Here is a 23764-nt window from a genome sequence, read left to right as displayed (position 1 = left end):
TGCTCTGCGGTTTGGGCCAGAAACCTGTGCCAAGAAGCCCTCAAAGCAACACCTTGAGTACTTGGCTGTGGTTCTGCCTTCTCCCTTTCACGTGACCTGTAATTTCTCCCCAAGTTCCCTCTAGATCGGGGCCCTTTTTGGAGGTTGCCTGTCACCTTTATGGTCAAGGTGCAATGGCAGAGAGGGAAAGTTGATGCAGAGCCATCAGGTGAGGCAGGGACTCCTTTGGGAATGGCAAAACCACAGAGCAAAGGGTGTATTGGGTGTTTTATCACACAGATTCTGGATCTGGCTAAGAACTGATCTTTCTGCGCAGCCAGGCAGGGTGAGGTGAGTGCTGCCTGTGCCTGTCCTTTGGCAAGGGATGCAAGCAGTTGAGACACAGAATGGGTTGGGTTCGAAGGGACCTTAAAGCCCATCCAGCTCCACCCCCTGCCATGGGCACGGACACGTCCCACTGGATCAGGGGCCTCAGAGCCCAGCCAACCTGGTCTCAAACACCTCTAGGGATGGGGCAGCCACAACTTCCCTGGGTAACATGATGGGATGTCTTCCTTCTCAGTCTTGCATTTGTTAGGAGTGGGGTTCATGTGCTTCAAGCCATATTTTTTAGTGCTTAGGCTGTTCTCTTGCCCCATGGGGTTGGTCACGCTTTGCTCGTTTAAGGTTTATTAATCTTTCCAGAGTATGATTGCTTTTGGTGTGGGAAAAGACTCATACAGCTGCCTGGAGCTGAGAAGAAGTTAAGCTAAACCCACCTTGGATAACATAGACCCAGCTGAGAACAGAGGCTGGCTGGTGACTGGGTGGGGGCAGCCCCATGCGCCGCAATTCCTGGACACAAGCTAGCCCAGTGCCACAGCCCCGCAGAGTCAGGCACAAGGCCGGCCGCACATGGGTGCCAGCACCAATTCAGCTGCAGAGTGGGCAGGGGGAGTTGCTGGCTCTGGCCCACAAATGGCTTCCCTGCTTCCAGCAGCACCCTAATCCCTGCTGCGGGCTCATCTCAGTCAGGCCTTGGCACACAGACACCAAAGGAGCTTTCTTCTCCCACCCCCCAGCCAGAGCTTGACCCAAGCTGACCTAGCAGCTGCTCAGCCACCAAGGGCCCAGCTGGAGCTCCGCTGCTGGGAGCGTGATGCCTGTAATCTCACGGGATGCAGCAGCTCTTGGGATGTGCTGCAGCTCAAGCACAGCCTCCTCTTGCAGGGTCGGGGTGGAGGGAGCTTCAGGTTTATAATTAGCAATACCTGCAGCTGAAGCAAGCATCAAAACCCCTGCAAACAGCAGCCTCTGCCCCACTGAGTGGGTTTGCTGGTACCCGCATGGTGCGGCCTGTGGAGCAGTTGTCTCATGAGCCTCTGAGGCAGGGGGACATGGAGCCCTGGCACAGGCTCGGGTGATGCCAGAGCTCTGCACGCTGCCACTGGGCTCTCAGCAGCCCAACGGGCCACACGGTTTGGCTGGGGGCTGCGATGCTCTCGCTGCTGCCCAGGCTCCAGCAGGTGCCCAGGCTCCCTCAGCCCCTGTGGGCGCCCTGTATCTGCTGTGATCAAACACACACACCCACAGGAGCTATGGGTGTTTTAAAAAAGGAAAAAAACAAACCCACACTGCTCACTTGGAGGTGCCGGCGCCAGTGCAGGCATGGATGGCTCCTGCTCCCGTCCCCTTTCACCCAGCCCGGGGACATGCACATCTACCTGAGTCCCTTTGTTTCCATCACCAAACCACCATGCACTGCCCATCCTTAAAGCCTTTTGCTGTCCCTGAGACAGACCCAGCATCTGTGGTCTTATCAGGCCAAAACCCCGCTTTGCCCACCCCATCAGGATGTTGAGGGACACCAGCCATGCTGTGCTCAGCTTTGCTGCCTCCCGCACTGCTCAGCAGCCACAGCTTTCCCATTTACACCTCAGTGCAGGCAATGTTCTGCACTGGTCTCTACATCAAAGCAATGCTGCCTGGATCCCTGCAGAGGAAAACAGCCAGGCGGATTCTCCACAGCCAAGCCCTCCCCACAGCCTGGGATGCAGGAAATCCTCAGGGCTGGGAGGGAAGAAAAAAGCATCTTTGGGCGCAGCTGCTGCCTAGCCTATGCTCCTGGTTTCTGGCCCAGCTCCTCACTGGCAGCACGGGGCTTAGCACCATCCCAGCTCCCCATCCCGTTTCCCATGGGAAACTTGGACAAAGTCACTGCCGTGCTATCTCCTGCCGTTGCAATCCCACAGCTAAGCACCCCTTCCCGGCTTAACCCTGGCAAGAGGGGCAGCCCCTCGTGCCCCAAACATCTTGTCCCACCCGCTGCGCGGTTGTTGCTGCTCACAGCACCCTCTGCACAGATCTAGCCCGTGTTTCAGCTTCAGTGCTTTTAATTTAAAATAAGAGGTTCATCCACAAGAAATAAGAGAAAAAAGGGAAAAAATAAAACAGGTTGTCCCCATCCACAGTAAATGCCGATGCGTTTGCACTGCCTGTTGCGGACGGGAGGGCTGGGGACATGCCTAGGCGATGAGCACTGGCCAGGACAAGCTGATGGGGACGGGCAGGGACAGCAGGACACTTCCACATCCCCCGTGTAGTGCTGCTAGTCCAAAGAGGCAAAGAAATTCCCTGAAACACCGTGCTCCCATGCTCCCCAGCCTCCTGGGAGCATCACTACCGAAAGATGGGAGGGAGATGGGCATGGGGAAGTGGCGAGGGACATGGAGACCTCCTCTGTCCTCCAGGCACCAATGGGCAGCTCCAGCACCGGCAGAACTCCTGGGGTTCCACTTGGCAGACCCCCTCTTGGGACCCTCTTTCTCCACCTCCCTCACTCTGTCTCCTTGGACTGCTTGGCTCGTTGCTTGCGGAGCTTAACGAAGGCCTGAGCCTCTTTGTCCCCCTTCCGAGACTCCAGCAGTCGAAGGATCTCATCTCCTGCCAGAGTGGAAGGGAGGGATGGTGGAGCTGCTTGCCACAGCCCCCTCCACACGCTGTGGGGCCAGCAACAGCTCACTGGGGCTCAGCCCCACTGCAGCACCACATACCTGTGGGTTTGGGGTGGGTGAGGGGGAGCCGGGTCTGGGGCACCTGTCCCGCATTGACCTGGTCCTCATCAGCATCAAGGCCAGGCAGGCGGCAGAGGGGGAAGAAGGCTTCGCCCTCCAGGTCGTTGGCTCCCAGCGTGTCATAGTCAAACACAGTCAGCAGCAGGCAGGCCCCCTCCTGCCGGCACTTCTCAGGGGGCACCAAACTATGGGGGGACAGGATGTGGGGGGCTGTCACATCCTACCCTCTCCATCCCACAATCTAACCTTCCCTCCAGGGACCAGACTGGCTTCCCTAGGTGGTGCTTATTGGCAAGCCACCAACCCCCCCCGCATCGCACTGACCCCCAGGCATGGGGCCCCCCATGAGCCTGCAGGACCCACGGGTTTGGGGTGCCCTTCCCCAGCTCCCACTGTGGGACTCCACAGCTGGGCCTCCTGTGGGAAGCAGGGGGAGAAATCACAAGGCAGGACCCAGCTGCCAGAGCATCAGCCCCACAGAAGGGCTCATTTGAAGTGGGGGGCACAGTGAGGATTGGGGGGGAGTGTCATCAGTGTCATTCAGACCCTACGTACAAGTCAAAGGCTTCGTCGAAGAGGGGGTGCAGCTCGTTCCTCTTGCACTGGGTGGTCCGAGCCACCACCTCGGGGAATTCATGCCGGGGTTCCAGGGTGAGCTGAACGAAGGGGTCACTCGAGCCTGGTGGGGTGCAAACATCAGCCCCCCTCCTGCCTCCATGCTGTGGAGCCCAGACGTGGTGGCTGGACACCTGGGGGTGCCTGGGCACTCCCTCGCTGCCATCCGCAAAGCCCGCGGTCCTGGGAGGGTGCAGGAGCACCCCCGATCCTGCCCACACATGGATGGGCCACGGGTGGCTGCAATAAGGCGTGACCTCTCCTGGAGAGCTCCCCAAAAGACAGCCAGCCTGTGCCTTGTCACCCCGGTCTGAGACAGGGTGTGCTTGATGGGAAAATCCCGCTGCTGTGGCTGCTGGCTTGTACAGGTACAACGTCCTGCCTGGTCCTGCCTGCCACATCCCACTGGAACCCCCAGATCAGTGTAATAACCCCCCTCCTTCCTCAAATTCCCCTCCTTGGATGCAAAAGCAGATCAAGACAAAGTCCTGTTAATTACAACCACTGTCAGCACTTTTCCTACCTAGGGATGCATCAGGGAGTGAGGAAAAGGGCTCCCAGGGCAGTCGAGGCCACCCACCCACCCACACCCACCGTTGGAGTCCAGCGGGATGAGGTTGACAGCGTTGAGCACGTCCACGTGGAGTTTCTGTTCCGAAGGGCGGTACAGCGCCTTGATCGTCACAGCCCCATACTTCTCCGAGTTGGTGTCCAGCTGAGTGGTGGAGTATGAGAAGAGAGGAGCTGCCTTTCAACTCACTCGCAGATGGGACACCTGCCTGCCAGTGGAGGCTGAGCGGCATTTTATTGTACTGAGGGGGATGATGGGCATCCTCTGGGATGCAACTGAGCCCCTTTCTGCCCTCTGCTGGGGCAAAATAAGCCCCAACAGCTCCAGGACCGGGAGGGTGGTAGGTAAATCCCACATTTCCCGGGTCAGACTGCGCCGGGCAGCCTTGCACGTGCAAGGGCAGGATGTGGGAAGGGGCTGGGGCAACATTCTGGCTCCCACCTGCTGCTGGATCCTGTTGCTGAAGTATTTCTGGATGAGCTTGCGGCTAGTGCTGGAGCAGAGGGCCAGGTGGGTCTCCAGCGACTGCAGGGAGGATGAGAGGTGACAGTCAGGCACATGAATGGGTCCACTGCTGAGGATGCCTCCCTGGAGAGCACTGAGAGGAAACCCAGGGACCTCTGTCCCCTGCGCCCCATACCAGGAAGGCTGCGGTGTGCAGGGTCTCCAGAGGCAGCCCGCAGCCGTCGGCGTGGAAGCAACGCTCCAGGCTCTGGGGAGAAGGATGCCATTAGCTGGTACTCGAGCAACCGTCCTTGAGCCTCGTGGCCCCTCAGTACCTTCAGGGCATAGTGCAACTTCTTGTAGTGTTGGGTGGAGGAGCCCAGCTGCCCTGCGGCCGCCGACAGCACCGCCAAGGTGTGACGCCAGAGGAGAGCGAGGAGGCTGCAGGGCCAAGGGAGGAAGGCTGTGAGTGGGGGGTTCAAAGGGTGGATCAGGGCATTGGTCCTCAGCCAAGGGGCTCTGAAAGCCCCAGAGGGAACCGGCTCATCCCACCAGCCCCAAAGCAGGGTGCCCTACACCCCACGGGGCAAGGAGGACCATCCTGCCGGGGACTCTGCTGGCCTCTGCCATGGTGCATCCCCAGGCCCCAGTCACCTGTTGAAGTTCTCCTGGACCAGATGCTCATTTAGATACTGCAGCTCTGACTCCAGAAACTTCATGAGCGGGATGATGGACTGCAGTGAGAGGAGAGAGGTGTTGGGGGGCGCACGGGAGGTCCCACCCAGCAGGGCACAGTGGGGAGAGGGGTAGAGAGCTGCTGGCTGGAGCCATTAGAGCGGGGGAAGTCCAGAGGGGCTCTCTCCCACAGCAAGGACATGGCAGGCTGTGCTGCTGACCTAGGCATCAAATAAAGCTTATGGAGGTCTGGGCCCCATCACTGGTGTGTTATGCCCCCAGGCATGGGGCAGGGAGAGACAGTGAGGGGTGATGGGGGCTCCAACCAAGTAGGCAACAGTTATCCACAGCTGCCCGAAAAAGATGGTCCAGGTGGTGCCAGGTCTGGTACTTACATCCTCAGGCTCCTGGGTGTCACTGGATGATGAGAGTTCCTGGATGTGTCTGGCAATGCCTTTTTCCAGCTGCCATGGAGAAATGCACAGGGGCACTGGGTTTTTGCCCTCTGCACCAGCTTCCTCATGCCTGGGTCCCACCTTGTCTCCATTCCAGGAGCACTGTGGGCTGCAACCCTCTCTTAGGTGAAACCTCTCCACTTTGGGCCAAGGGCAAGGAGGGGCAACGTCAGGCAGTCACCTTGGTGGCCAGGGCTTGTACTACATCCCGGATCTCGTGGTCCAGGCAGGAGACAGTGCTGTCGAGCTGGTTGTGCAGAGTGTGCTGGATCTGCTGTGGGTCAATGACAGCCTCCGTGCGCTGCTCCAGCTGCGCCCAGTCCAGCTGCAATGGCAGCCTCAAGATCAGCAGCCGCAGCTGCTTGATGTTGTTCACCACGATGCAGAGCTAGGAGAGGTGGGTCTGCTTCAGTGTGTCCCACACACACCTGGAGCATTCCTCGCTGGCTCCATCCTCATTCCCATTGCCATTCACTATTCCCATTCACTATTCCCCTCCCCATCCCCACCAATTGCCATCCCATTTCCCACTCCCAACACCACCTCCATCCCCATCCTATTCGCCCTGCTCACACCACTTCTCTCCTGATTCTCCAGGAGAACCTCCTATTGCGGGGGTCAACCAGACCCCATGAAAGCCAGACTTGGGACATCAGCTGGTTGCTCAGCACCTCATCTCCCTCTCTGCCTCAAAACCACAGCCAAATCCTGCCCCTACCTAAGCAGTGGACCCTGCTCTGATACTAACCCTGTTGGCTGCTTCACCCTCGTTCTGCTCGCTCAGCGACAGCGCCTCTGCCCTCTCCTTGATGAGCCGGCAGTACATCAGGGCAATTTTGCACATGTCCTGCAGGATAAAGAGAAGCCAATGGGACTCAGCAGGGCAGCACGGGGACCACTGTGGTGCCAGGGGACCCTGCCATATCAGCATGGGACACTGGCCTCATTCATAGAGAAATGTCTCCAAGAACAGGAGACGAAAATCCACTGCAGATGCTCATAAGGACCACACCTGATGGCAAGGCCCTGTGTACAAACCTCCACGAGCTTCACCATGATCATAAAGGCTTCTTCGGGGTCTGGCCAGCTGAGCTGCTGCCAGGTCTTCACAATCTGGGCATAGCAGGTGGACAGGTCGACGGTGGAGGTGCTGTGCTTGTTGTGCTCGCCAAAGGGCGTCAGCTGGGAAGGCAGAGGAAGAAAAAGCAACTTAGCTTGTATGGAAAGAGGCCATCCGAGACAGGAATGCTGCTCCTTCACTTTGGGACTTTCTGGCCCATCGTCATGTCCACATATCCCGATGTCACCACCCAGTCACTTTGGCGAATGTGGGAGATGAGGACAAACAGAGCATCCCAAACTCCCCACATGGGGCTGCGCCCCATTATACTCCAACCCAGTGCGGTTGGGCCACACTGAAGAGTGGGGCGAGTAGCCCATGGCCCCATGGCTGCCTTCTCTCCCCTCTTCCCAAAGGTTAGAATTGAAGGGGATGCTCCCAGCACAGCCCAAACACAGGTTCATCAGCTTGCCTGGGCTGCCAGAGAGCAGAGAGGAAGGGGCATGGGGATGCGGCGTAGTATGAGATCAGCTGGTCCAGGAGACCACATCCTTTGTTAAGTATTTGGAAGGAGAACCAGCCCGCCTACTGGGCTGCAAGAGGCACCTACATGGTGATCTTAATGCTGTAAGCCAGGCACAGCAGGAAGGCATGGAGAGACCTGGAGTGTCTCCATAGAATGGAGGGAGAGGTTCTTCTCTCCGGTTTACCTGGTCCATCTGGATGGCTCTCTGTGTCCTCTCCAGTGCGATGGTATAGGCTTTCTGCAGCCACTGGGGCACAGCTTCCTTGAACCACTGGTGGAAATTCCTCAGAGCCAGAGGCCCCTCCCTGTGGATAAAGGCACCAGCTTCTCCAACTGCATAGTGATGGCATAGGGCCATCAAGCCTTCTTACCCACACAGACAAGAAACTATCTCAAGACAGAGGCAGCACACAAGCAACGTGATAAGGATAAACCTCCACTCATGTGGAGGTTGAGGTTTCATCAACCCTACTCGGAGATGAGCCTGAAACACTTCTGGTGATGCTCACATCAACACCAGACACCAACAGCCTTGTCTGCCTGCCTCGTGAGTAATTAGGGATGGAGGTGAAGGGGAAGGATTTGGAGTTCCTCTGAATCAGCTACTCATTCCCCCATCCAGCATGTCCACTTTCTCCAGATCATACCTCTTTGGGAGGAAGTCCTTCATCCGATAGAGCTCTTGCAAGTTCATGTAGAGCTGGAAGAGGCTCTCGGCTGTGGGCTTGGACATGCTGCTGTCAATCTCATGCAGCTGCTCCTGGATGTGCTCCGCAACCTGTCAGTGACAAGGGAAGAGGTGAGAGGTGTTCATGAGGGTCCAGCTGGAAAGACTTGGTCTTCTGGTGGTGAGGGTCAGCTCAGGGGACTCCTCCTCCTTTTTGGTGGCATTTCAGGAGATTATTGGACCAAGTAAACAGGCGACAGTCACTCTATGGGCACGCAGGGAAAGGTAGAGACTTTCCCCAGCTTGTTCCCTTTCCTGGCTTGCAATAATCAGCTGACACCTGAAGAGTGGCTTCAGGCCTTAGTTCCATGGGTGGAGAGCAGCTCAGGACTACTCACCAGGCTCTCCAGCTCCAGAAAGGCGATAGAGAAGAGGTTCAACTTGAAGGTGCTGCAAGAGAGAAACAGAGAGTGAGGACAGCAAACCCTCCAGGGTGAGGATAGCACAGGTCCAGGAGGCAGAGGTGGGACCACAGGTGCTGTTGTGGAGCCCAGGAGCTGCAGGATTGGTCATCAAAGTGCCCTATTGCTCTAAGCCCCAGGGAAAGTGGACGAGGAGGTATCAATCTCCAAAACCTACTTGAGGAAGAATTTATTCCAAATTTTCTGGCACTGTTGAAGATCTCCTACCACCTCCACAAGCAGTCTGGATAAGGCTCTGCCATTCTCCTCCATGCTCTGCAAAGGAAGGAATGGCTTGTTTTGGATGCTCAGTGATTGTGTGATGACCTGGGTTCTGTTCTGATCTGATTTATTGCTATAGATAATTTCCATGGGGCAGCAATCTCATTAGACCCACATGGAGCACCAAAAAGTTGTCAGCAAAATCCACTGTCACCACATGCTTGTGTGCTTGGACTGGGAACCACCTCCTGTTCTTCTGAGCATTACACCTAAGCTGTAAGCGCCAATGCACCTCAGCACCTGCAGGTAACATGGCTCATGGTGTTTTAAGCTGGGAACCCAAATTCCTTGACTATATCAGAAAACTGAAGGAGCCTCTGCTCAGTCTTCCCAGCCCCTCAGGTCTCCCACCCCAAGCTCAGAAAACTGTATCTTGTAATCTCAGGGTGGGAACTGACCTTCACCATGGGTTTGAGGTGCTGCTTCTGCATGTGAAACCACTCCATCGTGCCTGACTGTAAGAGAGGAGTCCTGGTGTGATGGCAGGAAAGCAGGACCAGCAAAGGCACCTCTGCCACCCTCTCCGCCCACCCTGAGTGTGGTCAGGACCCAGCTCCATGTGATGGGAACCACAGGCTGGGACCACCAGGTTGAAGAGGGGTGGATATTTCCCTCTGCCATGGGGAACCCTGTGATTTTGCTGAGGGGTGGGCACTCGGCAAGGGGTGGATGGGAAGGGAGAACAACAGGGTTGCCCATCCCCAGGGCGGCAAGGCATGAAAACTTCCCCAGCCACACTACCTTGAGCGCTGTGGAGACCATCCCGGGGAGATCAGGGCTGAGTGTGCACAGCTCACGGAAAGCTTTCATCTTGCACATCTGCACCAGGACCCTGCAAATCAAGAACCGGTGGTGAAATCCAGCACCACCTCATCACAACCAACCACCCTTTCCCCCAGAGACCCTGCACAAACAGACCTTCCCCTCCCTACAACGTCCCCCACAGGGAGCCCAGGGCGTGGGACAGGACAAGACAAGTTTTCACAGCAGCCTGGAAAGGGGCAGAAAGGGCTCACACAAGTTTTTGCTCAAGCTTATGGACTTGCACCTCCTGGTGGCCAAGCAATACGACCCCCCCCCATGCACAACTGGCATTGGTGCTCCACTCACCGGAGCAGGGACTGGAGCCTCTCTGTGGACCTCGGGACAGAGAGGGGAAAGATGATGCGGAACCTCCGGATGAGGGAGACCCCATAGGTCAGCAAAGACTGGAAGGATTCAGCCAGCTCTGCTTTCTGGGGAGAAGGAAGGAAACCCATGCTGTCCTCGGCAGCTGGAGATGCCGGCAGGACCACAGCAGCATAGCAGAGGGGCCCCATGGCTACTGATGCTTTCCAAGCACAGGAAATTCCCTGATGCCTTAGATAACTTCTCACCCAGGGGCTGAACTGAACTCTGGGCTTAAACCTCAGCTCTTTCTATGCATGGAAAATTCAGAGTCAAAGCAGGGTGCTGGAGTGCCCTGGGAAAAGGGGCTGGAAAGTGCAGGAATTGAATCACATTTAAGTTCCGCAGAGTGTTGTGATTGACTCAATGGCAGCGATGGAGGAGGGGGATGTTGGTGCAAAGGTTAAGGCTTCTCTACTGAGAGGGGGAGCAAAGCCCTGAGGTGAAGGGGCTCCCTGAACCATGGATTTTCTGCTCCCAGAAATGCTCTCCAGCTGCCCTGGCACCCTTGTACTGCACAAGCTCCTGCCCTTCCTGGAGCACAGTGAGTGCCACAGCCCCAGTACCCGGTGGGAGAGGCCCGGGGCTGGGTGCACAGGGCGCGTTTCCTGGTCTCTGCCCCCACACGGTGCCAGAACCCCCTCACCTGCTCTGGCCTCAGGCGCTCCTGCACCCACTGGTACTCAATGCTGGTGATCTGGTGGAGGAGGCAGTTGCTGTTGAACTCGAGACTCTGGTAGAGCTTGCTATACGCCAGCCACTGCCTGGGGAGGAGGAAGAGGCTGGGCTGAGCCCCTGGGGCTGGGGGCACCCAGGGGCCAGCATGGTGCTCCCCCCCCACAGCTACAGCTGGGGTGGCTGGGGCAAAAGCCAGGTCTCTGCTGGGGCAGGGAGGGCAATGCCAGCCAGGCTGAGCTCATGGGAGAGAACGGCTGCGCTCAGACAGCCCACCTGTAGCTGCACCAAGTCTCCCCAGGCATAGGGTACTCACGCCATGACCTGGTGGAAGTCAGAGAGGTCCTTCTGCGTGGCATGCAGGTACAGCACGGTGCTGGCGTGCCTGCTCAGCTCCCCATCCCAGGTGATGCTGCCAGCCTGCAAAGAGGCACAAGGAGGGTGGGTGACACTGGAGCAAGCTGGGCTGAGCGCGGAATGGGGCAGGGTATGTTTGTGGAGCACGGGAGGAACAGGTGCCCTGCACAGATACCAGATACAGGCAGGCACCACCAGAACCCTCCTCCTCCTCGCCTTGCAGATGTGTCAGGTGTGGTGGGCTCCAAAGGAAGCCCCCATCCTCGCCTGGCTGCTGCAGAGCTGCTTCTCCCCCTGGTACCTGGTGCTGCAGGATCTCGTAGGACACCAGCTGCTGCAGGAGGTGGCGATGCACAGTGTAGCTTGGCTGTGTCCGGCTGCTAATGGTGGTCCTCTGAAAAGAGACAAGGCACAGAAGCAACAATCACGACATGCCTGAACATGCAGGGATGCAGCCAGAGAGCGGGGATAGCGGAACCCTCAAAGTAGGTTTCCAGCATCATCAAGCCCAGGGGCAGGGATCTGTGACACTGGCACGGACCCCATGGGACAGGGAGCTGCCCTATCTGGCCAAGGCAATGGGAAGGGACCCCTGTCCCCATCTGCTTTTACCTTCTTGTGGGTCAGCAGGAACTGCAGATGACACTGGCCCCGGTTGGGGTATGTCTCTGTCCGTGGCTCCAGCAGGTACCACTGGTCACTCCAGCAGTGCAGGTCCTGCACACACAGAGCCAAGGGTGAAGCCCCAGGCAGCAAAGGATCCCACTCAGGTCTCAGGGTGTTAACAGGGCAGGAAGATACTGTACTAAATAATTATTATTTGATGAAACATTTGATAACTACTTATTTGATTAAAAATAAGGAGATGTATAACCACAGAGCAAGTGCATTGGACCATATGGGGGACCTGGCATTGGTTTGTGGCTCTGAGCTGGGATCCTGGGTGAGCTCGGTGCCACTGTGGGGCTAGGATCCTGCCTGGATCCCAAGAGGTTTAACCAGTGCCTGGGGATTCACTTGCAGGAGAAGATACACACAGTGCTCACCTTCAGGCGAAGGACCACATTCCCCAGGAAATCATCCTGCCCTTTGTCTTTTCGAGCATCTTTAAAGATCCTGAAAAGCAGCCACAGGGGTGAAAAGATTCTCTGTGGCCGTCACCCAGCCACAGTTGAGGGGAAGAAAGGCAACGCAGACCCAGTGCCCATCCTCCCTCCAAAGGGAATTTTTAACATCCAGGTGGCAAATAAGCACTTTCTACCCCCTCTTTCCTCAGCAGCCGTTAGGGCCACACCAGCACCAACCGTTTGAGGCCGTGGAGGTCCGTCAGCTCCCCCAGCTTGTGCCGCACTGACTCCATCACATCCGAGTCCCTGCACACGTGGGCAGTGAAATCCATGGGGGGAAGGAGGAAACTGAGGCGGTTGCAAAACAGTTTGGGGAGCCACCAGGGTGGTGGAGAAGGGAAGGTACTGAGAGAGAATGTCAGGGCTGAGCCACCCTCTCAGCTGGCTGGCCAGCCAAAATCTGCAAGCACACAGTTTCTCTCCATGAATAAAGTCAGCACTCAGGACCAACCCTGCCTGGCAAATCCAGCCAGGCCCTCTCCGCTCATGCTGGCCACATCCTGTCCTATGCACCCAGTGGCTGCTGGCAGCAGAGAGCAATGGGGAAAAGGGCCCCCACCTGGTTTCTGGGGCTTTTTAAAGGGTGCATGTTGAAGGACCCTCCCAGGAGGCAGCGCCCTGCTCGGGGCTGGGGGTCACGTTGCTGGCCCAGGGACGCTGCCACTCACCACATGTCCAGGTGGAAGCTGGCCATCTCCACGTCTTCAAACTCCCTGCAAGGCATCAGGGGATGTTGTTACTTGAGCAGCATCCAAGGGAGCAGCAGGAGTCAAGGCAGCTGAGGACTAAAGGCAGGCAGCCCCTTCTTGGGAAGACTCCAAATCACCCCACACAACCTGGGGAAGTGGTGGGACAGCCCTAAGGGAGCGATTGCTGAACGCTGCTTTTTTTTCACCTCCCTTGACCTGCTGCGTGGGTCAGAGCAAAAGCTTGGCAGCCCAGCGGGCATTACACCAGCAGCTCCTGGTTGGGGTGAGTAGTAACCCTCCCGCCCACCTCCATGAGCCCTGGGCAGCCCATCCAGCCCCCGATGAACAAAGTCAATGGGTGGCAGGTTACAGGATAAACGTCTCATCCCACACTGGGCTGAGGGTCTGGCTTATGACTTGTGTGCGGTGGATCTGGTCTTCAGGGATGAGGTCTTTGACCACAGCCTTCATCCGCTTCTTGTGGTCGGGGTGGGCCAGTTCCTGGCTCCTGGCCTCGATGCCCAGCAGACAGTATGGGTCACTGAACCCTGCAATGGCAGAGGCATGCAAGTTCCTGTTGGGATCAACGGCTGTCCCTTCTCCCACGGACACTGCCCCATCTTTACTTACCACTGACATCTTTACCCAAAATCCCCTTGGCTTCCTTCACAGTTGCTTTCAGGCAGAAAACTGGACTCTGGAAGAAAGAAAAAATAGTGATTAATGGGTGGGGAGAACTATGCTGCAAAGAAGGATGGGGTTCAAGCAGAACCACACCACTGGCTGCTGCTCAGGCCAGCAAGGGCTCTGGGGTGACCCCCCTAGAGCAGCCCAGGACACTCGATACCCCAAAGCCTGGACACGGGGCTGGAAGGCACTGCAGCCCCCCAACACCAACCCAATGTGGGGACCCTCCCGGCCATAGCATCCTGGGAAGACACCGTCTCTCTGCATACCTCCAGTTCCTTGACCTGTTGCATGATGACTCTGTGCTCCTCCTCATCCATGCCAAAAGCCTGTTATGGACATCAGGGCCAGTAACGGATGCTGCTCTGTTCACAGTGGCTGGAGAGCAGCCAGAGGCTTCCCTCTAGCCCCGGGGAGCCAGCTGCAGCTCAAGGGGAGAGGAAGGGAGCAAAGAACCCAGCAGAAGGGCTGAGGAACAGCTGAAAGCACTCAAGAGAGAGACTTCTTCCCACCATCTCAAGGCTAACATAAATATTTCTCCCTAAGGCTCTTATTTCCCAGTGCAAGCTGTCTGAGCCTTCCAGCTAGATGCTGCTGCATCTTTTAAAGTGCTTGCTAAAAGCTCCCTCTGAGTGCCCCATCTCCCCCCTGTCTGGGGACAGGTTTTAGGGACTTCATTGGGGAGGAGAGGACCCACCTTTTGCACATAAGCATAGAGCTCCTGCGAGTCTGCAACATGGTGGTGCTCAGGCTTGCCCAGGCGGTGCCGGATGGTGTAGAGGACCTCCTCGTAGAGCAGGACCAGCTGCAGGGGAGTGCCAACACCTCCTGTGGGTCTAGGCCAGCAGAGACTTGCTCCGTGCATCCCCCAGGAGTAGCAGGTCATTCCCCCAACCGCCTCCCTCCCAGCACCCAACCCTGCCTGGCCACCACCAGCTGTCCTGGGGAACATCTTCAGGTGTTGAGCCATGTACCCAAGCCCCCAGCAGCACTGCCACCCCCCCCAGTGCCACCAAGGGAGACCATGCTGGAACCATGCTCGTACCTCTCTCTTGGAGAACCGATGGGACAGATCCATCTAGAGAAAGAAGAGAAGCAGAGAGGTTTCTTGTCAGGCAGGGTGTTTTTAGGAGGAAATGGCAGCCAAGCAGGATGGGACAGCTGGGATGGAACAACATCACCCACAGCCCATCAAAGTGGAATGCCCCAAAGGATGCTGTAACACTCCACAGACGCACTGCAGCTGAGAGACTACTTCTTCCACTGCCCATCTGCGTGGCAGCACAGGCTCTTCACCCTCAAACCCAATTAGATGAGGAGGGGGCAGTGAGGATGGCAACAGCAGTTTGAGATGACCCACAGGAGGCTTTAGGAGCGCAGCCACCTGCCTTGCCCCATGGAGATGCAAAGCAGGACCAGGCTGGAGAGCAAACTAGCTGGGAGAGAGGAGCAGTGAGGACCTGCAGACCGGCCCAGGCAGCTATGGGCAAGGAGATGTCAAAGCCATAGGGATTCATGACTTCAGTCCCCTTCCCAGAAAAAAAACAAGCACAGCTGCAATAGCGCATTGCTGGTTGTTGAGCTGAGGACATATTCCCCACTTGAAGGATGACCAGAAATAGCATTTACTTTCCAAAAGGCAATTAAATGAAAATCGTGCCAGATGGGGAGGCATAGCCCAGCCCCATTGGCGCTCAGCCCCAGGGCAAGTCGGGCTCTTCTGCAGCCCACGCAGCCCCGGTAGTCCCCAACCTCAACCATCACCTCCCACTCATCCCAGATCCTTATGAGCCTGGCTGGGAAATCAAAACACCACTGCCGGAAATGACCTTTTCCCTTGCAAACCCCAGCTCTCAGCCCGTCTTCATGTCCTGTTCCTTCTCCAATGCCGAGGCTGAGCCCATCCCACATCTGCTCCTCTAACCATGCTCAGGGTTTGGCCATCACCACAGCTGTGCGATTGCTCCTGCTGCATAGCCTTGCAGGTGATGGTGACTTTGCTACAGCAGTGAGCCGAGGTGGGTGACACAGCCAGAGTTAGGGGGACCAGCACCATCCGTTATGGCTCCCAGTGCTGGAAGCTCTGGGAATGCAGTGGGGGAACACCAAAACATCCACAGAAATGTTTGAAACCGGTTTGGCCCTTTTGGTGCCGAGGGTCGAGCACCAAGCACAGCTCCAGAGCCCTGCTCAGCCAGGGACGGATGGACAGACGGAGCAGCCCCACCTGTGGGTCGAGCCCAGGTCCTGCAATGACCTTAGGATCCCCCGATAGGAAAAAAAACACCCTGAGCTGGAACAGTAACATTTGCTTATGGCAGATCTAGGGCTGGGTAATCCCCTGGCCATCTGGACTAAATTCAACTCTTCCACCCGCGGCGAGTTTAACCCTCGAGCTGCTGCTCTCCCTCCTGCCTCCCTGTCGCTTCCTTCAGCCTCTGGTCAGGGCTGGGGCTGCGGTGGCTCAGCAGCCCCTAGGAAAGGGGACTCTGCACACAGGGACGCCCCTGCCTCGGGCACCCTGTGCCTACACTGATGCACAGCCTCAACCAAATCCTTCTGCCTCACTTCGAGCAGCCCCAGGGCAGGGTTACAAGCGTGGAGGGGAGAGAGAAAGGACTTTATTTCTCTGTCGATGTTACCTATCAGCAAGGCACAGGTGTTCCTTGCCCAGGAGCAGAGTAGTACAAGAGGGCAGAGGGAGGAGTCGCTGTGGATTTGCGAGGGGGCAGCTCCCTCCTGCCACTGGGAATGGGCTGCTGTTTTGCACTCGCCCATATGTGCATGGGACTGGTTAAGCTAAAGCTGAGCTGAGCCACCAGAGTGTGTTTACTGCTGATAATCCCTATGCCAAGACCCCAGCTCAAATCCAGGAGCAATGCTCAGATGAGCGTCCGGACACAGCCACCAGCATCCCTTCACTGTCGTCTGCGGCAGGGAGGTCAGCTCGGCTGTAAAGACAGCAGCACTTCAGAGGGAGGACAAGTCCTTGGGCAGGGAACACCACCCAGACAGATCATCCCGGAAGCCTGGCATGGGGAATCACACCCGCGTGGTCCCAGCAGCGCTGGGCAGAGGTGTGCGGAGCTACATGCCCACCCACACAAAGGCGGCTGCAGGGCCACTGCCTGTCCGGCCACTGCAGAGGGTGGTGATTGGGTTGGGTTGTCCAAGAGAGGGGCTTTAGGGGATCCAATCCGCTGGCAGCACAGAGCCTGGAGGGTCTGGAAGGCACTGGGAAGCTGCAGGAGAGCTAAAAAGGGACCCCAGTGCCGGTGCAGAGATGCAGCCATGTTAACCCTGCACCCAGCCCTTCAAGCTTGTGTTTGAATGTGTTGTCCACCCACATCCGCACCCCTTCCTTGCTCACACTTGCAAAGCATCCTGGCTGAGACATGGGCTCCATCATGCTTCTCATATGACTTTTATGGCTCAGAATCCAGCTCCGCATCTTGGGGTCTTCTGGGCACAGCCACCCCGACCCCTCCCCGGTCCCACACACACTTCGCAGCCCCACAGGGTCACAGGCACCTACCTCAGGGCTCTCCTTGCCAGGGAGGGTCCCTGTGGGGGTCTCATGGGCAGCATCCATCTCAGAGGAGGCTCAGCGTGGGGCAGGGGAGCAGCAGCAGCTGCAGCTTTGCCTACTGCTGCTGCCTCTCCCCTTGCTCACAGCCTCAGAGGAAACCACAGACCTTATCTTGCCATGGCCATTTTGACAAGCGGAAACAGGCTCGGGCCTCCTTTGAGAGCAGCACAGGGACGCAGGCGCCCTGGCCCTGCTTCCCATCACCTCATCCTGCTCAGGCAGCCCCTTGGCGATGGGGACTTCATGGCACAGACGGGATGAGGGCAAAAGACAGGTGCCACATCTAGTCCTTACTGTTATTTATGAGCAAGAAATTGGAAGCAAGAGGGCAGAAACTGTCCCGAGAAGGCAAAGTCCAACAGGGAAAGGGGGTGGTGGGGGTGATGGGTGAGAGCAACTCATAGGACCTGGGCATCAATGTGTATGCGGGCTCCATTGTGCCCTACAAGCACAGATGGGAACCCTGCAGAAAGCAGAAGAAATCGTCATTCCTGGGGGATGGAGGGTAGTGAAACAGAGGGGGAAAGGGTTGGGCTGAGACCAGATGCAGCTGGTGCAAGTACTTGGGATGGCACCGGGAAAAGGAGCATGTCCTATTTCCCAAATGGGCTGTCCAGGCAGAGCTGGTTACTGAGAAAAAAAGCAGCAGGAAAAGAAGTTAAGAACTTGTGCCTTACTGCCAGCTCTCATTCTTGTAAACACTTTATCGGATTGCAGCTCACAAGGCAGTTGTCTGTCGCAGACTGGCACCAGTGCCCTCCCCTCCAGATCCCTGTTGAGATGCCTGTGGTGATGGCGAAGGGGGATAGGGATGGGTTGGCCTCAGGGAGGGCCACAGGAGGTGGCCCAGGGAAGAGTTAGTTTGCTCTTGGGTGTCTAACGTAATTCCAAGCATAGCGAAGAGCAGCCGCAGCTCAGGAGGGGCTGTTGAGCTGCATGAGCATTTGTTACTCAGGACCCGCAGCCCCGGGAAGGATGTCAGCTCGTGCTTGAGAGGTGCAGGGCACTACTGAGGCTGCTGAAGAACCACAGGCTCTGTAGAACAGGGCTGTGATCACTGCTGGTGCTGCACTCTCCAGCGAGGGGAGCTTTTGTCTTTTCAGCCTTCCTGTTTCTGTTTCCAGACGCTTCTGGAAGCTGTACACAAGAGGCTTCTGAAGCAACACAGTGGGCAGAGGCTCCGCACTGGGTTCAGTGGTTCTGTGCAGCCTGTCAGGGATTTCTGCTTAATCCAAACAGGAAACCACACTGATGGAAACCACACTGGAAAAATTGTCCCCTTAACTACCGCACAAGATATCACAAGAGGTGACTCCAACAGTGTGGAGGTACCCTTTGGTGCACGGGCTCGAGTTAGGGCTGCAGGAGGATGCCGGCAGCAGCAGCCTTGCAAAAGGGCAAGGGAGGGAGGCGGGCAGACCCTTTCACCCTTGCAATCCTCTAGTCCCTTGATTAAGGCCGGTTGCACTGTTCTAGCTGCTTCAGGAGAGACCCAACTCTCTTTTGCCTTGAAACTGTGTAAGAGCAATTTTGTTGCCAAAAGGGGCTCCCTGAAGGTGGAGGAACAGGAGGTGGAGAAAGGGCTGCCAGTGTTGGCAGTGAGTCGGTGTGGAGGTCAGCTTTAAGTTATCTGGGTCAGCCAGCACAGGAGGCTGTGAGGGGCTGCCCAGCACTGGCGCAATGAGCTGCCAGAGGCAGAGGGATGCGAGCTCTTATACAGAATAAAAATCCAGAGATCCAGCGAGACACTGGAAAGCCAAAATCCGTCCCTGCAATCCACCCCTGCTCTCACAGCGATCCTTCAAGCCTCATCTTCAAAAGTCTGAAAAGAACTGCTCGTTGCACTTCTGCTCTCTCTGTGTCAGGAGAGCTCTATTGTAACTGTCTCACAGTAACACCAAAGAACTGGGCTTCAGCTTCACTTCCTCTGTGCTCCCCAGTCTGGCAGTGGAACCACCTTGCACCTGGCCAAGGTGCCCATCTTCACTGGCAGAGATGCTCAAGGTGCTATTCCATCCCTGCCAGTCCCAGCCCAGCCTGAATCCAGCCTAGTGTTTGCTTCATCTTGGGCAAATGGTTTAAAGGCATTTCCTTCCTCGCTGATGGAGGGAGCCCCACAGAGGGGTTGTTTCCTATTCTGCATCCCTCTCCCTTGACACACACAAATGCTGCTTATTGATCTGGGACATGAGTGCTGTGCTCCACTGCAAATTGTTGTCAGTGGGGAGTACAGATGTAAAGTGCACAATGGCATTTGAAAATGATTGCTGTCATCTTTGCTCTTAGCTCTGATTGCAAAAGAAAAGCCTGGCCTTGCAAAGAGCAACCACAGAGATAAAAGCAGGACACGGACACGGCATCCCTGAGCTGCTCACACCTTTCTGCTCCTTGCCAACAAAAAATAACCTCAACCAGCACAGAGAGAACAACTACTACGAACACAGTGAAACCTCAAATCCCCCTCCCTTCTTCTTCTAATGCTGAAGAAATAAAATCCACTGCTGTTATAAATATTACTAAACATCAGACAATCATTCTACAGCCAGGAGCCAGTGGCTGCACTGGGGTTTGCAGGTTTTAGCAAACAAAACTTCAGCTTCAGCATGGAAGTGTTTGTTAAAAAGCACTTTCCCCAGAAGTTGTCCATCTGGTCGCTGTGTTCCTCGGGGCTGGGAAACGCTTGAGCACAGCACAGCCCAGCAGGGTGGGCAGCCCATGGCCCCACCAGTGGCCAGCATGGTCCTTAGGGAAGGTCTCTGTGCAGGTCTTGCTTTGAGCCTCTCTGTGTGCCAAGGGAGAGTTCTTTGATGATCCTGTTTCAATAACAGCAAGTATCTTCTTTTCCCCATGTTTTTACTGGCAGCCTCCTGCTTCACAGAACTCCAGTCACAAAAACCACTGATCTCACATATCTCATCCTATTTGCACCTCGAAATGCTCCTTGTTTGGGAAACAACAAAAGCCCTAAAAGTGGCTCCAGCAGCAGCAGAGATTTCTGGTTAGCAGAGACAATCCCAATAAAATCCATGCCCCAAACCTGCAGGACAACTAGCCAGGACCTTGCAAACCATCCCAGACACCCGAGATCAGGAGCTGTTAAAGGACTTTGTTTTCCAAAGAGAGGGGGTCAGCATTCCATAAACAGCCCTCCCTCCTCACAACATCAATCTGCCGCCCCCCCCGAAATAACCAGGCAGAGGCACTCACCACACACACACACAATGCAGAGTGAGCGAAATACAGAGCAAACCCCTCCATTTCTCTTAAGAACAACTCGTCCAAAGGGAACCCGGTGTTCCTCACAGGCTATGGAGCTGCACTCCTGTGGGGTCACAGGCTGCTCCCAGTGTAAATGAAGTCACAGTTCACTCTTGCATGGGGTTATAGGTGCTGCTGAGAGAACAGATCTCCAAAGAACAAGCATTATCCCCCTCTGTAAAGGAAAGCCTGGTACAAAAGGTTGTTCTGCCAGCATTGACAGCAGTTTATCTCCCTACCTCTTGGCTTGGTGATCCTGGAGCCACAGCCTGCCCTCACCCTTATCTCAATCTCTCATCTGGAAATGGGCAAGTGGTAAAAAAAAAAAAAAAAAAAAAAATTTCAACATGTCCCTCCCTCACTTCTCCTTTTAAACGCAGGATCCAGTGACTCTGCAAAACTGGACTGCGTCTGCCAGAGTTTGGCAAAGCATAGAGCAAAAGCACAAGGCAGAGGAGAGGAATGATCTTCAAAATGAGATCTGGATGGTCCCGCTCTACCTCTTCAGGGCTGCCTTGCTGGCGCGTCCCCCCAGTGACCACCAGGTGCTGTGGGACCAGCGATTTCACCCTGGGGAGAGACAATCGGTCATTTTCCCCTTGTTTACTATAGGGCCCTCCAGTTATTTCTGCCCTAGCCCCACATCCTTCCTTCACAGGCTCTCCCAAGTGCTTTGGATGCACCTAGCGAAAAGCCATGACACCTGGGAAGGACAAGGGGGTAGCAGCATCCCCTCTTCCATCCCATTTGGACATCTTTGAAGGACATTAAGGCAAACCTTGTCCCACTGGGAAGGGTGAAGAGGACTGCCCACCACCCACAAAGGGCAGGGTGGTTTTGAAAGCTGCATTTCCCTGGGAGCCACAGGTCAGGAGCCCGGGTTTGGTGTGAGGCCTGCCAGCTCACAGGGGTGTAAGGATGACCCCAGCTGAGCAGCCCACCCACGAGGTGCTCAGCACCCCAGTACCCTGGGGTGTTCCCCAGCCACTCTCAGCTCCCCTGGAGAAAACACCACTGTGATGCCAAGCTCTGCCCAAAGTTGCTCCAGCTCCCTAGGGTCCCAAAGGAGAAAGCATGACATGTCCTGCCCTCTCCGATCCCACTTCCCATGCCCCTGGGACCCACAGTGCAGGGCCTGGACACCACCCGGTGCCCTGCATGGCAGCACGGTCTGGGGGGAGAGCACAGCCCCCCGTCAGCCTGCCTTGTCCTTCAGGAGGTCACGAACTTTACATATTGAACTGGATGCTCTTTGTTTGGCTTGAGGCACCTTGTGACAACTTTAAAATGTTTTCTCCATCACTGCCATGTGCTACATGTATGCAGTAAATATTTCTCTCCTGGAGAGAGGAATTCATTGTCAGCCACTGGATTTATCATCCCCTGCCACTGGGCCAGGGCAGCTCCTAGCGCAGAGACAGGAGGGGAAGAACATAAATGTCAAGGTCATTTAATCTGCTGGTTTGGGGCACTAAGCTCAGAGCAGCAGGACCTACTGCTCACGCTTGAGCTGAGGTGGGACCAGGAGGATGCCTGTGAAGGTGGAATAACTTCGGGCTGACACCAGGTACCAGGCATACCCCATGGTGTGTATAAACACCTTCGTGCCTGTTCTGGAACACATGTGCCAAATCACTGACCAACTTCAGCACCAGAACAGTCTCTCCCCAGCTTTCCCACCACCATCACCTCTCCCCACATGCCTGTCAAACCCTCTGAGGAGCCCATGAAGCCCTGCAGAGCTGCACACCTGGATGACAGAAGGAGGGTGCAGGGCTGAACGCCCTCACAGCCCCTGGATGCTAGACAGACACACTGAAACACAAAATACCATTGCAGCTGAAACGTGCTGCAGGGATGGTAGCGGGCTCCAGCCAGAGCCCAGCCCTTACAGAGCAAAGTACAGGGAGGCGGAGATGACACCAGACTTGAGCAAGCAAAAGGAAATGTTTAGCAAGACAGGAGTGCTGAGCAAGCTCTCAAATGGAGTCCGAGCAGATACCTTTGACTCCAGTATCCAGAGGCAGTAGAAAATGTGTGGGAGCTGGCAGGCAGGTGGCTGGGAGGATGCAGCAGCAATGGATCTTGATCAGTTTGCACCCTGGGGTGCGAGACCTGTACTCTGCCAGCAGGTACAAGGCTCTGCTTCTGCTCACCGTTATGCGGGCCTCTTCACATCCCGCTGTGGCCTCTCTTGGTGGCAAAGCAACAGTCCTTGAGCAAGGAGGGTGCTGAAATACTGGTTTCCAGTTCAGTCTCGTGATGGCAGCTCCTTGCGCTGACTCATGCGGGAGAGCAGACGGGTGAGTAACACCCAGCGTGGCTGCAAAGGGAACCCTTGTCAAGAATGAAGATCTTTGCCCTGCATGTCCCAGCATTTCATACCAACCCACAAACCCTCACATTTGTCATTTCGCCTCACTCATACAGCTTTACACCTGAAACTACCTCTCAGCCACAGCCTGGCTTAGCAAAACCCATCTCCTAACACCAACCTGGCAGTCATTTGCAGCTGGAGGTGCCTGTGGCACTACATTGGCCACCGTGAGCTGCTCACCGGTGAGGGCTGGTCCTGCTTCCAGCTTCTCCAACTGCTGCACTCAGAACACCACCTGCATGAGCCCTGCAGACTGCGTGACTCACCCAGCCTTTTGGTCTCACAGCTGCAGCATTCCCAAGACCTGCTTCACTTCTCACTTGCACTCCAAATGCACTGAGGAGGTCATCATCAATCTCTTCTTTTGACTTGTTCCTCACCTCCCTATGGACCTCATCAAGCTCTTGCTTAGAGGAATGGGGACGTTCACCATGTGAATGCTCACGGTCCAAAGCCTCTGATTTAGCTCACCAATACCCATGATAGAGGAGAACATTTCATTTATTCCAGCCTGACTCATCCTCTCAACATGTTTTCCTTTTTCCAGGCAGCAAACCTCATGGTCACTGTGGATCTTACCACTTGCCCACATCAGCAGACGAGATGCTCAGCTTGAACTATGGAGCCAAGTCCTCAACAGAGCAGATACCAAAACGTTCCTTCTCTTATGCATACCCAGTTGCAGGAAGGTTTGTGGTGATCGTTAGCGCAAAAGCTGCACAGTGAGTGGTGCTGGGCAGGAGACCTGGAAACTCTGTGCAATCTGTGTTTTCTAGGATTATCTGCCTGGGAGCAGAAGGTAACTGGGAGACAGCCATTTTCAAACTGAATAGAGCACAGAGCCATTTCTGCAGCATCTTCCAGCTGGAAAGATGTGATTCGGGAAATCTCAATTTGAAGTAATTTCATTCACAAACCAGAATTTATTAGGTTCCTACTGGGCTGCAATATTTTATTTCTTAATGCTTCCTCCTCCACCTACCTGTTGCTACAGAAAACAAACCCAAGTGCGTTAGCCAGCTCGCAAGG

General features: G+C 55.8%; 1 protein-coding gene across 14 annotated transcripts; it reads right to left on the bottom strand.

Annotated features, from left to right (window-relative positions):
* Positions 1-44: 44 nt before the first annotated feature.
* UNC13D (unc-13 homolog D) lies at positions 45-23528 on the bottom strand. Of its 14 annotated transcripts, none has more exons than XM_054083021.1 (33): positions 22515-23528; positions 22361-22417; positions 14557-14589; positions 14209-14316; positions 13781-13840; positions 13455-13521; positions 13195-13372; positions 12804-12848; positions 12313-12381; positions 12055-12124; positions 11621-11725; positions 11310-11402; positions 10968-11071; positions 10623-10740; positions 9920-10044; positions 9551-9641; positions 9208-9264; positions 8706-8803; positions 8465-8516; positions 8047-8177; positions 7584-7704; positions 6852-6995; positions 6562-6660; positions 5995-6201; positions 5754-5894; positions 5338-5417; positions 5019-5124; positions 4880-4951; positions 4681-4764; positions 4263-4383; positions 3609-3732; positions 3033-3238; positions 45-2922 (listed from the first exon to the last, which is right to left on the bottom strand). In XM_054083021.1, the coding sequence occupies exons 1-33, from the start codon at positions 22734-22736 to the stop codon at positions 2816-2818; spliced, it is 3495 nt and encodes a 1164-aa protein (XP_053938996.1). In that variant the 5' UTR covers positions 22737-23528; the 3' UTR covers positions 45-2815. The 14 variants fall into 14 exon arrangements, with proteins under 14 accessions (XP_053938996.1, XP_053939000.1, XP_053938998.1 ...); XM_054083025.1 differs by having other exon boundaries at positions 5754-5822; XM_054083023.1 differs by having other exon boundaries at positions 5995-6138.
* Between the last annotated feature and the right edge of the window lie 236 nt (positions 23529-23764).

This window comes from Cuculus canorus, chromosome 18, assembly GCF_017976375.1.
Source record: "Cuculus canorus isolate bCucCan1 chromosome 18, bCucCan1.pri, whole genome shotgun sequence".
NCBI lineage: Eukaryota > Metazoa > Chordata > Aves > Cuculiformes > Cuculidae > Cuculus > Cuculus canorus.
This window is presented reverse-complemented; position numbering and strand designations above follow the sequence as displayed.

Bases quoted from the DNA above. Each gene is read 5' to 3' on its own strand.
- UNC13D (XM_054083021.1), bottom strand. From the start codon at position 22,736: ATGCTGGGACATGCAGGGCAAAGATCTTCATTCTTGACAAGGGTTCCC. The intron at 14,590-22,360 runs GTATCTGCTCGG...TTCTTTCTCTAG, and splicing joins TCTGGATACTGGAGTCAAAG to ATGGATCTGTCCCATCGGTT. The intron at 11,072-11,309 runs GTACCAGGGGGA...GCCTCTTTGCAG, and splicing joins ACGAGATCCTGCAGCACCAG to GCTGGCAGCATCACCTGGGA.